Source organism: Episyrphus balteatus, chromosome 1 (genome assembly GCF_945859705.1).
Source record: "Episyrphus balteatus chromosome 1, idEpiBalt1.1, whole genome shotgun sequence".
In the NCBI taxonomy this organism is placed as follows: Eukaryota; Metazoa; Arthropoda; class Insecta; order Diptera; family Syrphidae; genus Episyrphus; species Episyrphus balteatus.
In genome coordinates this window covers 10,127,757-10,143,274 of record NC_079134.1, presented here as the reverse complement: position 1 = coordinate 10,143,274, position 15,518 = coordinate 10,127,757, and the positions used below count along the sequence as shown (strand labels likewise).

Sequence of the window (15,518 nt, the reverse complement as noted above, 5' to 3'; positions counted from 1 at the left end):
GTTCTAATATAGACAAATTATTCCCTTGAAAATGAATTTCGTTATCTCTACGTCCTTCTATTGATGGGTAACTTTCATAGGCAAGTCACTTAAAAGTAAGTATAGTTCGCAAAATATTAACTGAATTGATATTTTGAAATTTTGGTAGGCTATTTAACAAAAGTGTTTTACTTAAGAAGATTGCATCTCCGGAATTCTTTGAAAACTGCGTGGTGCAATTTTCGAACTTTTTTTCAATTTCTATCTTTATACTTTAAAAAGCTGCCTCCGTAGAGGAAAAAGTTACAAGACGTATGATAAGCTAATTGCATGTTTTATTCATTATGATTTTCTTCCGGGAACGAATATTTTTTTTCTAGAGGCTGCACCATTATAAGTTAAAAAATATGCGATATATTATTACACGAAAAACGTGCGTATGTATTCAGATTGCCTTCATTTTTTTTAATCAATCTTCTCAAACTGTTTTGGTGTTTATTTAGGTGTTGTAAGTGTTGTAAGTGTTGCAAGTGATGTAAGTGGTGTAAGTGTTGTAAATGTTCTAAGTGTTGTAAGCATTGTAAGTGTTAAGTGTTGGAAGTGTTGTAAGTAATGTAAGTGTTGTAAGTATTGTAAGTGTTGTAAGTGTTGTGAGTGTTGTAAGTATTGTAAGTGTTGTAGGTGTTGGTAATGGTATTGGTGTTGGTATCGTTGTTGGTCTTCAAAAAGTTGTCGTGTGCCTCTAATGCAGATGGCAAAATAGTTTATTTCCCTAAGTTAATTTCTAGGACAGAAAATGCAATAAAATCATATAAGGTATCAATAACATCGGCACACAAAATAAAAAAAGTGTCATGTACCAGAAACCAGACCTATCTTTCTATATGTTTTTGGGCACGCTGAATCCGAATTTCAAGTCCGTTTGGCCCTGTCACCCTCCAGTTTTGAGTAAAATACAAAAAACTAAAACAAAGGAAGTTTTTTGCCCTTTTTTTGGGGTATTTTTTACATTTTTCTCAAAACTACAGGGTGACCGGGCAAAACGGACTTGAAATTCGGATTCAGCGGGTCCAAAAACATATAGAAAGATAGGTCTGGTTCCTGGTATATACAACTTTTTTTTCGTGTGCTGGCACTTTCGCGACATGTCGCTTTCATCCCCGGCACACATGTACCAGGAACCAGACCTATCTTTCTATATGTTTTTGGACCCGCTGAATTCGAATTTCAAGTCCGTTTTGCCCGAACACCCTTCAGTTTTGAGAAAAATGCAAAAAACTCCATAAAAGTCATACAAATTCAAACGAAATGCAGTCACAGCTCAAAACTGGAGGGTGACCGGGCCAAACGGACTTGAGATTCGGATTCAGCGTGTCCAAAAGCATATAAAAAGATAGATCTGGTTTCTGGTACATGACACTTTTTTTTTTTTTGTGTGCCGGTGTAATCTAGCAAATTTGGTAGATCTGCAAAGAAGTTACGAACGACTATTGAAAACCTTTAAAACGGTGTAAGTCCTTATGTTCCGCAAGGAAGAGTTCTTGGGTCAATATTTTTCTTTTTTTTAAAGTCCAGATGTATATGGAATAGATGTATTAAAAGGAAGCACAAGTACAGTGAAACCGGTCAACTAGTAGGCAGAAGAGCAGATCAGTGAGTAAAAGAATGAGAACTGAGTCCTATTAAACGAGAGAATTACAGTGAGCTTTAATATTTTCTTTGTTTCGCAAGCTGTCTTTTCATGCAAATATTTTTTTCGCAAATTTTGTAACGTTTACAATATAATTCGCACAATTTTGCAAGGATTTCCTTAATAAAACCCAAAACAAATTATTATCACTTCCAAACAATTTGTTTGTAAGCTTCCAATTGAAACAAGTTTTTTTTTTTTCTTCACTTAAAGTTAAGCTTAGCAAACTCTGATTTTCACGTTTCTATTTTTTCTCCCCATTATTGTCCTAATTAAGAGAACTCACGTTAAGAAGAAAAAACCCACAGCGAGCAAATTAATGTATCTATTGTAATCTTTTTTTGAGAAATTTCTCGCCTCATTAGTCACTTAAAAGCGAATAGAAACAATTGTGTACGCGCCTCTAACAAAACACCTGCAATTGTCATTGCAGCAAAAATAAATGCAGCAGCAGTAGCAACCCAAGCAGCACGACACAGCACAAAACAATTCAAATTCTCAGTGCAACAATAAAAACAGAAAAAAAAAAAAAAACAATACTTAGCCCTCTAGCGATTAATTTTCTGTAAATTGCACAAATTTCCCGCGAGAGGGCAAATTAAACAAAAATACAGAAAAAATAGAAAACAAGTAAAAAATCGAGAAAAAAAAAACAACAACTTTTTCTAACCTCAAGCCATTAACACGTTCCTCGATCCGAGTTATCGTCAAATTATGTTAAGTAGTGTGCACACGTGGTGTTAGTTAGATTGTTGTTAATTTTTTGGCAGCATACAGAGGTTCAAGCCGCCTTCCAACTAACCACGGTTAAATTGACTGATTGACATCTGGTGGAACAGTAGGTAAAGCATTCAGTTTTACCACAAAAGGCGTCTACCGGCGCGCGCGGCGGCGTCGTTGTTCGATTCAGTCGTCTAAACAGGGATTTTAGCTAAAAAGGGTTTAACCCGAGCGTCAAAAGAATGCGGTTTTCTTTCAGTCTCCCCGTCTTACATCTTTCGAATGCAGTTTTGAGACAATATGGACCACCAAACCAGAGGCCGCACAAAGAAGATAAAGAGGGACATTGTGTAGCGGCGGCATCGGCGTCCATTGTCATCGTTCGGCGGTACATTGTTGGTGGTGGCAAAAGAGTGCTGCTGCCCATTGCGTGAGTGTGGTTTTCATGTTTTTGTGGTTTTATCAGTAAAGAACCATTGCGCAACACACAAGTCCTTTATGTACCTTTTTTTTACCTCTCTCGACTTCATCAACAACAAGCTTTGAGATAGTTTTGTGGTTTGCGCCTTCCAATAAATCATTCAGGTCTTGCGATATACCTTACCGCTCGCGGACCAGATAAAGATAAAGCGAGCCCCCTTTAAAACTTGACATCGATGTATCTTTGCCAGAACATAATTCAAGGTTCCGCCAGTAGCTAATATAACCTTTCACTTGCGCGAGTCTTTTTGCAACTTGCGGGGCTTTAAATAAACCCAGCATCAGAGCACAAAAAAATATTTCAAAAAAGATAAATCGCCTACACGCTTCTCGTGCGCTGCCTCGCAAAAACGCAACGCAAACAGAACGAGTTGGTGTTTTGTTGTCAATCAAAGAATGCGCGCTCGCGCAATTGAGTGGGCAAAGGGTGCGCGCGAGCAGCCCAATGAGGTAATCATTAAATTTACACAAAAAGATACACAATAAAAAATGGAAATTGGGTTTTTTTTTCACTGTTTTTGTTTTGGTTTTTGATGATAACCTTCGATTGTTTTAAGACCAAAAATTTTGCATTTAAGCTTGACCGGTTCGATTGGATTTGACAGCGGCTGTGGTGGCGTCAAGTTTTGAATGCAAACAAACAGGTTGGGTGGCAATATGAAAACATAGCTCAGCTGGATGTGAATTTCTTGGAGGGCTTTTGTTATTATTATTTTATTTTTTGTTTGTTTTTAATGAAATTATTCAAGTTTAGTGCGTAAAAATTATTTTAAGATCTTATCAATTGTTGTTTTTAATTGTGTCTGGCACATGCAAGGAATATATGAATATGCACGACTTTTATTGATTTAAATAGTTGATTAAAGAGTCAAAATTTGTCAATTAAACAAAAAAAAAATAGACACGTTTTCGTCATAAAAGTATTAAATAGTTAAACCCATTTCAACGCTCATTTATCGGTGTGTTTTTGGTAACTTAAAAACGGCTGCTAGGTATATGGGGCTGGTCAGATTAACAAAAGAAACTTCTAATTAAACGAAAAAGGTGTTCGTTTGAACCAAAGCCTGCATTTTTGATGAGGTTTCTTGGTCCTGAGTTTCTATCAAATGCTTGTGGAATATAAGTCGCAACAAACTTGTAAAGAAGATTTTCTTTGCTGTTCCTGAGGAAGATATTGAGACATTTTTATCTAATCACCTGGAATTGTTGAAATTTGTTTGAGCCAAAACAGGTTAATTTCAGATTAATCTTGTGGATTTGAGGTACAAATTAGATAAAACTCCATAGCAAGTGAAAAAGTCAATTTTCAGTCGAAATTGGTGAAGTTTAGCGAAAGTCATTTTATTTCAAGGAGACTTTAGTGGCTAAAACATTGCGTAAGCTTTTTTATCCATCTTACTCTTCTTGCTTATTTCCGAAAAGATGAAAAACTGCTTTGCTTAGCCTACCATTTACCCGAAAAGGTGAATTTTTACTCCCTTAAATTGTCGACCAATTGCACTAGCCTCAATACTTTCCAAGGTCATGAAAACTTTGGTAAATGGTCAAATTAAGAAATATCTTGAAGAACGAAAAATTTTAAAAGACGGTCAGTACGGTTTCTGTAGGAAGAGGTTCACAGGAGATATGTGGGCTGACTTCTCTGGAACCAATCTTTGTACCGTTTCGGCGAAAGTTAAATGGTTAGTCGCGATATTTCTAAGACATTTGATAGAGTTTGGCAACAAGTTCTCTTGTCAAAAATGTATGCTTATGGTTTAAACAATTTTCTGATCAAATGGATGAATTAAAAATTATATTTGGAACCGATCAATACAAATTGGGTTGAAATCTAATATTCACAAAATTGATGCTGGCGTTCCACAAGGCTCCATCTTGTCACCCACTTATTTCTTGTTTTCATCAACAATGACCCATTTTGGAATAACTTCTAAACCTCTTTATTTTTTTTTAAGTGAAAACTTCTTTAGTATCGTAGTGATTTGAAACAAGATGAAACGAAAAAGTGACACGAAAAATCAATTGATCATAACTTTTATGTTTTAATAGATAGATGAATGCAATAGATAGGTAATTAAATATATTATGATTTTCAATTAATTTCATATTCAAAATTCTGAGATAACGGTGAAAAGATGTTCTTTTTCTAAACACGTTATATCTTTTCATCTAGAGCACATAACAAAACTTGAAAAATACCTCAAAACACCTGTGAAGATTTGTTGCCGATGACCAGCTAGCAGTAGAGGAAGTACCGTAATCTCAGTTTGAAATTTCGACATGGTTGGCTTTAAAAAAATTCTTACTTTTTTTGTAGGCAGAAATATGATTGAAGCGTCATATAAAAGGTGAAATAATAATGATATAAAATTTATTATAGGTTGTCTTTTAAAAAATGGATTTAATGTCGTTAGAAGAGAAAAGAGATTGATTGTTTTGCTTTTTTTATGAAAACTAATTGGGTTAGATAAATTGTAGCTCTTTTTGTAGATGTTGTACAGACATGGTCGATATAAATATTTTCAGCTAAAACAATAAGCTTTCAGATGGTGTAAAATTTATTGTAGGTTGTCATATAAAAAAAGTGATGGAATAAAAAATAGTTATATTTTTTCGATTTTTTTTAAACGATTTTTAAGGTCTCACTTCGTCGCATGATTATTTTTTTTTTTTGACCACATCACTCTAAGTTTTTTATACCTATTACCAACTTATAATCATCCCAACTCAATAACACTTATTTTCCATTATCATACAAAACTTTAAAGGCGCCTTCAATAAACAAAACAACTAAAAATAACTGATTCTAATCTCTTGAAGCATCCGGGAGACTTCAAAGTATAAAAAACACGAATTTACAATCTCAATTACAATATAAAAATACAAAAACACAAAAACACAACAAAACTCCATAACCATAAACTTTCATTATACGTGCAAATGACATCAAGTGCACCAGTGCACAATGTGTCAATAGGACACAGTCTCGATTTCGTGTATCTCGATTTGACTTAATCAGTTGTTTATTCCGTTAATATTCCGTTCATTAATTACGTTTTGAAAGATTGTTTACATTTCTCATGACAAATTATTCTAGCAAAACATCAATCAGGTGGCATTAGTTAAAGTTTAGTGGAGAGATAGATACCTTGATTATATAGAAGATATAGAAGGAATGCATTTCAAATTATATTTCAATATGAGATGGCATCCGCTTTGATCTTACTTAGTGATTTGACAGTTCTAACAAAAATATAAAAATTACATCTATCAGAATTTAGAATTAATATTCACTCAATCTTCATCATCATCATCATCGATTACATCGACATTGTCTATGTCGTCTTTTTGATACAATAGAAAATTGATATAAAAAAATAAATATCTATCTCGCGCAGCTTCGAATGCATTCATCCGTCACTGTCAAAAGTTGTAGATGCCAATTAATTCGACTAACGTGTATCTACACTTTTGTGCTGTGTTTTGTATTGTATTTTGTATCTTTCCAACACTTTAACGCGTTTTATTACTTATTTTTTTTGTTTGATTTGAGAGTTATTTTCCATTAACTCTGGAAAACTGACAAGGCACAAGGGGGTCATCCCAGTTTTATGATTATTATGAACCAAACCCAAGTCTTTGAATCGGCTTTTTCATTCGTAAATATGCAGATGTTTCTGATGCATTTTTTTGTATTGTTTTGTTGAATAAAATTAATGCATCAAACCAAGCATTAAGCTTATTAGAGAATTCAATAAATCTGATTGACAGATTGATTCTGTCGAGAGTCGTCTGTCTTCGCATTGTGAATAATGCTTGCATGCATACAAAAGAATGTTTGGGGTCTGACTCTTAAATTACTATTAAATTAATGTGACGCAAGGATTTTGTTAAATTTTGCCTTGTAATCGATTCAAGCACGATGATAATAATTATTATTATTATTCTGGCCTGGGAGAAGGAGGAGGAGTATGATGTACCTTCCTGTCTCGTCTCTGGTTCGAGTTGTGTGTACGTACAGTTCGTCTATTGAATATTGTGCTTGAGGGATCTTTTGTTGTGTTTAATTAGATATTACGCAAAGTTATGTAATCCATGTGTTTCCCTCTCTGTGATAATGGGAACTGTAAGTTGATTTGTTGGTTTGATGGATGCATAGTTATTGAATCACATACATGCGGGTAGGTGCAATCATTTGATAAAATATTATGGGGGATTAAAAAGGGGCTTGTTTGTTTGTTTGCACTTGCATATTATAGCAGCTTTGATATTATTAAATGACGCATAAAGATGTAAAGGAGCGTTAGGCTTTAACGCATTAGGTGTGTAAATATGCTTGAGGAGCAAATATTAAGAATTGCATAGTAAAACCACTTTAAGATAACTATTTGAGTTCATAGACATAGAACAGATATACTATAACAGATTACATTTGAGACTTAAATTTTGATAATAGGAAGTACTTTTGGGCAGCATAGAAACTTTTTGTATCCGATAATTCCTGACAACTTTAAAATTTTGGTACAAAAAAAGGTTATTGGCTTAATAAAGATTTTGACGGCTTTAAGAATAAACTATCAAGTGGAAAACTTGGTTTAAGTCAATTATGGCCAATTATGCGAATAGAAAACATTTTGCAAATTTTTGCTCAATCCAGATTTGATTTTCTGGAATCTTCAGTTTTCGAACCCAAAATCTAAAAATTTAATTTTTCCGACTACCCAAAAAATATTTTTTTGACTTAATTAGGGGATTTTGGTTTAACCCTCTACTGCATACGAAGCCAAATATGGTTTTGTCTGTTTGTATGCACTTTTCTCTTCTCTGTCACAAAAAAATGGTTAAGATTAAATACACTCCTCTTCTTTGTGTTTCTGAGAACCCATAGAGATAGTTTTTTCGTGTGTCCGATACAAAATAAAGGTGTATTTTATGATCACAGGTGAGTCTATCAGTCGTGTGCATTGAAATCGAAAGTGTAGAATATATTCATACTTTAAGTGTTAATTACTGCGTTTGTTTGGAAAGAAAAGTGGAATTAAAAATTTATTTTTGATCGATTGTCTAATTGAATCATTTATTTGCAAAACATGATAAGTCCATGATTTTAAATTTTTCAGGAGAAGAAAAAAACGTTCTATTTTCTTTTGATATGCGTAGAAAAATTTATAAAAAACATATTCTGTAGAACTCTTGCCTAGCTACAAAATATCGTTTCGTTTTTAATTTTTGGAGCGATAGCTCAAAAGATAAAAAATAAAAACGCTTTTGGACTTATCATACTTTGAAAATAAACGGATGTGAAATTAGTTTTTAAATGGATATGTAATTTTGCTTTTAGCCCCAGTCTATCAAACAATTGTATTTGAGAATAAAATACAATGTCCGGACTGCTTATTTAACTTTAAAGTAGCTTTAAACTTAAGATTTTCAGCCATTAATCTAATATACCATTTACACAAAAAGAAGCTGTTGTTTATTTTCAAAAGATGATAAGTCCGGGACTTATTCTGTTTTTGATACTAAAAAAATATTTCGCGTAGCTGTAAAATCGGATATAGATGGAGTAGATACTTCATATTTTAAAGACAGACGTGGTTATCCCTGGAGTACAAATTTAGTCAAAAAAAACGAATTTTGAAAAAAAGTGGACTTATCATGTTTTGCAAATAAATGATTCAATTGTGTATGCTATGAACCAATTTTGATTGAAAAAAAATTATTGGCCTGGTCTTGGGAGGGCAAAAAGTACGGAAGCCATATTTGGCCTTGTATGCATTAAGGGGTTGTAAATCTACACAATTTGTAAAATTTTTTAGTTGAAAAATTTTGTTTCTTAACATTGTTAATTTGCTTGGAAGCTATGTTTTACTTCAGAAATGGAGCCCCTTTGCTTTTAGAAACATTTTTCTCATGTTAACCCCATTTCCAGCGGCGTAACCACAAAAATTTTAGGGGGAGGGGGGCTCATCTATAATATTTTTCAATCATTTAATTACTTTTTAGTTATTGTAAGATCTGGGAGTGGGTAAAAATGTTGGAGCAAGACATACTTCGACAGTGGAAAAAAAGTGAACCAGAAAAAATATATATAACGGACAAAAACAAATTGCTTTTCTCGGTTCCATGTCTTAAAATGAGCCAAATTTGAATTAATTCTTAACCTTTTGTAATGCAATCTATTTATTTTACTTTGTTTTGTTTTTAAATGATAAATATTTATCTTTTGATATTTTTAATTTTATTTTTTACATAATCTGAATAAATAAAATTAGTAAAATTTCTTACCCCTTAATGCATACGAAGCCAAATTTGGCTTATAAACAAATTTTTTAAACAAATTAATTTAAACAATTTTTTTTTATGTAAACCGTTTTGAAACAACCCAAAGAACCCATGTAAGCATTTTTTAATTTTTTCGTCCGCTAATATTAATTCATGCAGTAGAGGGTTAACGGAATTTCATGTAGGTGCCTATGGGAGAATTTCTGAATTTTTTAGTTTGTCTTTGTCATTTACGATTATAAGATTCTGATTTCCAGGACTTGAAATAGGTATTGGATTTTTGAATTTTTAGAGTTTTGGGTTTTCTAAGCTTCGGTTCTTTTTGGATTTATCTGCAATTCTTGGCACAGTACTTTTCTTATATGTATTACTTACGTTTTAGGTATAGTTGTTTTTTTATAGAGTAATTTAGTTTTTGCCAAATGTGGTTTATCAAATATCCCGTATTAAATTTGCTGCATTTTGTAAAGCAAATGTAAACGTTACCCAGACGAGAATATATTAATTTTGGGGCGGGAAATGATAGCGTTACATAACGAGTTGTGTGGTAAAGCCGGTAGAAACTTACGAAAATGGGAATACTGTACATTGCAAAGTAGAAAAAAAATCCAACTGTACTCTTGGGATTTTGGGTTCTCGATATCTTGGTTTTCCGTAAATTTGAAGTCCTATGGGGCGAAAAATTCTAAAAGTAAAAAACCCCAACTACATATTAACCAAAATGGCACTTAATAACAAATGAGTTCAATATGGCTTTGTAAAAAAAAAGTCCTGAAGTCAAAAAATCAGGTAATTCGCTATCCCTTTAATCCCAAACATTTTTTATTTCTATTTTATTTTCAGGATTTTGAATTTTGAAATTTTGGATTATTAAAGTTTTTTGAATTCAGAAATTTTTCTATTTCGAAACAACTGGTTTAATACATTTCTGGATTTTCGCATTTAATAAAATTTTAAAAGTTTTATAGATTTTTTTTTGTTTCTGGGTTTTCAGCATTTTGTTGATTTCAAATTTTCGGGTTCAAGTCTTTTTACTATAAAAAGTGTTATACCTATAAAAAGTGTTCCAGATTTAACAGTTTCAACAATTATTTGCAGGGTACGATAACTGTTTTATATTCAAATGAAAATAAAATTAAAATTGTGAAATTGTCCCTTAGTTAAAAGATATTTCCCAAAAGGAGGGTTATAACTGTTCAAACCTAAAACTTAATAAAAATTTCCCTTCTCTTAATCTGTGAATAACTTATTTTAGTCCCTAGATCGGAGCTATTAACCTCCAGCACGTGCGGCCTAATCGTACTTTGTTTTGTTTACAAAAACAAACACTTTAAAATTAAAAACTATTAGTTCTTTAAATGATTTATACTTTAACATGACTTCAGGGTGTTAAAATTATACAATAGATAATATTTATCAATTACAATTAACTGACAATACACAACAATAATTTATTTAATTAATTTAGCTATTTTTATTATTTTGCAAAAATAAACAAAATATTTTTGTTTTTTTTTTTTTCTGAAAAACCAGTTTAATTTAAACAATTTAAAAAAAATAACAACAGTTTCATTGTTGTCATTCATGAAAGACGATAAAATATTGTTTGTTTATTATTAAAAATAAATTTCCATAGGAATGCAGAACATCTGAATAATAATTAAGTTCTTTTGTCTCGATGGCAAAAATTTGAAAATATTGAGAATTTTGAAATTTGTAAACAATGATTAAAAATATTTAGCTTAAGGAATGTCTTACAACTAGCCCTTATGTCATAACATATTTTAGTAATTGAATGACATAGACAGAACTGAATTGTGAGTCAACTTGACCTTGAAACTTCATCTCTGACATGTAAACATTTTTATTATTCATTCAAATTACTACGATCAAACCCCCACGCTTAATGTGTTTTTTCTTATTTTCGTGACGTTTTTTTAATCATTCATTTGAATAAATTTTGTAAGCATAACCTAAATACCAATAAAAAAAATACAAACAACAACAAAATGCGAACTTGTCAACCGCACAAGAAAACGCCGACTCTGACATCCAGAGAATGCCAATGTTAAACATTTAACTGTCATTGTTTATGTGATATACACTCGTATAGCGGTTTGTGCGTTTTGTGATTTTTTAGTTGGAAAAAATATCCAGCGTAAGGTCAAATTGTTTCTGCATGAGTACCAAAATCACACACATCACTGCGATCTATGTCAGAAATAAAATGAATCTCAAAAATAAAAATCATCAGATAAGTGTGATTTCAATTAAAAATGAAAAAATAAAAATGCATGATTATAGAGACTAATCAAATTTTATGGTACTTACAGTTATTGTAATTAAAAATAAGAAGAAACAAGAAAAAAAACTAAAAGAACTTGAAAGTTGAGGATAAGTAATTGTCTTCAATGAGAAATTGTTTTTTTTTTTTAATTCACTGGAATAAAAAAGAGAACAATTCTTAATTGATGTGGATTGTGGAATGAGATTTAGCACAAACCATACTGACTGGTTCAACTGGATAAGAATAATGTCTTGTTGCGCAATTTTTATATTTTTGGCAAAAAAAAAACAAAGCGAAACAAAATTATAATTGGTTAAAAAGCGGTTATTTTTATTGTTTGCAATAAAGATAGGAATAAGCAAAGAGGTCAAAGAACCTTTTATTCATGGCTTTTTAAAAAAAAATTGTTGCTAAAGGCTGCAAAAATACTCACTTTCCATCAGATTAAAGAACATCTATTTCACATCTAAGGTTTAATTCTAATTTTAAAGGAGCAGGCGGATTTGACTTCTTCCTAATATCAATTTTGTTTGAACACAGTGTGAATTGTAAGGAGACAGACCAAAATAAGAAAAAACAAATCAAATTAATCGTTTATATTTTTGATACAGTCTTTACGTAACTGATTTTGGGTTGGAAAACCCTTTGGTTTCCATACGTGTTTTGTTGTGTTGTGTTATGTTGTGTTGTGTTGTGTTGTGTTGTGTTTTGTTGTGTTGTGTTGTGTTGTGTTGTGTTGTGTTGTGTTGTGTTGTGTTGTGTTGTGTTGTGTTGTGTTGTGTTGTGTTGTGTTGTGTTGTGTTGTGTTGTGTTGTGTTGTGTTGTGTTGTGTTGTGTTGTGTTGTGTTGTGTTGTGTTGTGTTGTGTTGTGTTGTGTTGTGTTGTGTTGTGTTGTGTTGTGTTGTGTTGTGTTGTGTTGTGTTGTGTTGTGTTGTGTTGTGTTGTGTTGTGTTGTGTTGTGTTGTGTTGTGTTGTGTTGTGTTGTGTTGTGTTGTGTTGTGTTGTGTTGTGTTGTGTTGTGTTGTGTTGTGTTATGTTGTGTTGTGTTGTGTTGTGTTGAATTCTGTTGGCTTGTCTTAAGTCTAGAACTCTACTCTACAATATATTAAAAAAACATACCAAGTAGATAGAATTTAGCTTTTGTAATAACAGTTATCAAACTTTTTAATAAGATACAAAATAAAGTAAACGATCATACCTTTAGAACTCGTCAGGCTATGTCCAATATTATTCCAAAAATTTAATCGGCATCCGAAGACCTTCATTTCTTTAACTCTTTCTTTCATATTGCCCAGTACACTGGTTTCGGTTAAACTGACACAGGGAATCATTTAAAATGATTCTCTTTTTTTTTCACAAATTTTAGCACAATGATAATTTGCAATAAATTTTAGCAATTTTATCTCACACTTGATTTTTTTTTTTTTTTTGTTGTAATTTATTTAACACAATTTATTTTTTATATTTTTTTTTTACCAAAATGCCATAAGTTAAAACGATATAACAACTTCATTGGATTGATTTTTTTTTTTAACAATTGAACTCCTAGAGAAAAAGAAACAAAAAAATACAAAATAAAAATAAGTTTTAAAAAGATTCTCCTTCAACTATTCATGCAAATATACATAAATTTGTTGCATGTGAGAGAAATAATTATTTGCCTTCAATTAAAAATCAAATTGCATTTTTTTTCCACTATCTTTATGTGTGTGTGTGATTATTATTTTTTTTTTTACGAATAAAACAGTTAATTTAAGTCGATCTTTTGGTATTGTCAGAAGCTTCAAGTATTTAAATGCTAATTAAGCTTTTGATTCAAGAGAGTGGGATGCAATTTATCTCCATTTGTTAATACCTTTTTAATGAAAGTTTGCTGCTGCATTTGATTGAATTAAATACCTTTCAGTCAAGTCGATGTTGTGTTTGTTGCTTTTGTTTGATGTGTTGTATCTTAGGAACTACTTTAACGTGAAAAAAAGAATTATTATTATTACATCTAAATGAGACTTGCAGTTGTATGGTAGAGTGTTTGACTCATTAAGATGTCAGTTGTAATTTGATTTTATTTCATTCTTTCACCAATCAATTTATGAACTTATCAATATTCTCAAGGTGAATTCATTTTAAACATACGATTAGTATTCATTTTTGCATTTAATTTATATTCATTCTTTGATAATATTCAACTGAGGTTGATTTGACTGGCTTTAAAGAAAAAAAGACTACAAAATTAATTTTTTAAATACTAAATAAAAAATTATAATTATTTAAAAAAATTATTATTGTTAATTTTTAAGTGAAAAATCTTAGCAAGAAGTAATTTCTCAATAGCAAATTTAACACTGCGCCAATCCTCAAAAAAAAAAGAAAAAAAAAAACAAGCAACGAGTACGTTTTTTAATTTCACAATTAATTTAATTTTAATTTGTTGTATTACATCGTGATTACATAATTAAATTTCAAACAAATAAAAAAAATCAATAAAAAAAAATTACGACACAATAATGTTACATTATTTTTATTGCGATTTTGTCAATTAAAAAAAAAAAGTATCTAAACGATCATCAAAACAAAAGCCGCACATTAATAACCTTGTAGCTTCATTAATCACTGTCAAGTGATTCCAAATCATTTACAAAGGAAAAATAATATCATAAAGCGAGTAACAACATTCAAACTTACCTACATTTCAATTGACACTATCAACTTTCTTCTCGTTTTTCTTCAAAATTGGCATTGTTTTTTCTTCCCCCATATCTATTACCACCTGAAATTTATTGGTATTTTGTATCCAATTTGAGATACCAATCGATCTTAGATTAGTTTCGATTTTTTTTTTTTAAGAAGGTAAGTTGTAGTAGCCAGCAGCAAAATATTGTTGTTGAAGGAGTTAAGTTTTTTTTTGCTTGTTTTAAATAAAATGAAGAAAAAAGAAATAATAAAAACGAAAAGTAGGACAATCACAAAATGTTTGTAGTTGTTGGATATTTTTTGTATCTTTTGTTTCTGTTTTTTTTTTTCTTTTTTGGCTCTGGTCGATAGCTCTATTGGATACTTAAGTTGTTGAATTCAAACAATTTATCCTTAGCCATGATTCAAATGGGGGGAATATCGCAGCAACAACACACAAATAGTCGAAAACCAAACGAACAATAAAATCACAATGAACTGCTGAAAGGGAACGATATTTTAGGGTCGATTGAAGATTGAAGAGTTTAGTTTGCTGGTTTTTTTTATGTTTATAACACAGATGCTCAGATGAAAAGAAAATTAATTACATGACCTTTTTGATACTCTTAGATTGTCGATTGACTAGAATCGAGATATTATTAATTGTTGCAAAACGAATAAAAGATGTTTAAAGGATGGAAAGATTCCATCGATGAAGTTCGATTTAAGTTCTTTTGTAATGTGATTATAGTTGTTAAGCGGAGAACCGATAATTGAGTCTTTTATAATTCTTTAATGTTTTTTTTTTTTTTTACAAAAAGAGTTATTTTTTTATGTAATAGAATCGATCTAAAAAGTTTTGTTGCAGTTTTGTTCTTTTTTTTTATAAATTAAGAACCACAAAAGGTAGGTCGATTGGGTTAATTGAAAATAATTACCTTGGCAAGTTAAATGATAGACATTCGTTGTGCCGTTTAATTTAGTAACATTCGCTGATGGAAAAGTTTAAGCTGTAGTTGATTCGATTATATGTTCACGTAATAATTTTAAAATTAGAGCTCCAATTCTATCATATTCTGTCTTTCCAGTAACTAAAAAATTTCCAAGAGTTCTATTAAAAAAAAATCATGCAATTCTGTAGACTTAGGTTCTTTTTTTTTGCTAGTTAATTGACACAGTGCATCACCTAATTTGTCTTTCGTAAATTTTTACTACCACAAAAATATTTTTGGTATGCCATTTAGAAAATATCGTTTTTTTTTTGCACGAAGAAGTCAAAATAATTTGAAAGTTATAAATCAACTCAAAGAAATGGGAAATCGGCTTTTTTACAAGTTATCGAAAGATAACAATCAGTACTGGAGTACCACAAGATTCATGATTTGGTCCACTTCTGTTGAACATACC

At 31.1% G+C, this 15,518-nt stretch overlaps 1 protein-coding gene across 4 annotated transcripts in view; it reads right to left on the bottom strand.

Moving 5' to 3' along the window:
* Nucleotides 1-15,518, bottom strand: part of LOC129906605 (tyrosine-protein kinase Btk29A) — a 245,300-nt gene that overhangs the window by 75,587 nt on the left and 154,195 nt on the right. Inside the window, exon 2 of one of the 4 annotated variants that reach the window (XM_055982418.1) lies at nucleotides 12,640-12,986. The exons of the other annotated variants lie outside the window; for them this stretch is intronic. Within the exon in view, the coding sequence (XP_055838393.1) occupies nucleotides 12,640-12,772 (133 nt within the window). The 5' untranslated portion in view covers nucleotides 12,773-12,986. The remainder of the gene's footprint in view (nucleotides 1-12,639; nucleotides 12,987-15,518) is intronic. 4 annotated transcript variants of the gene reach the window in all.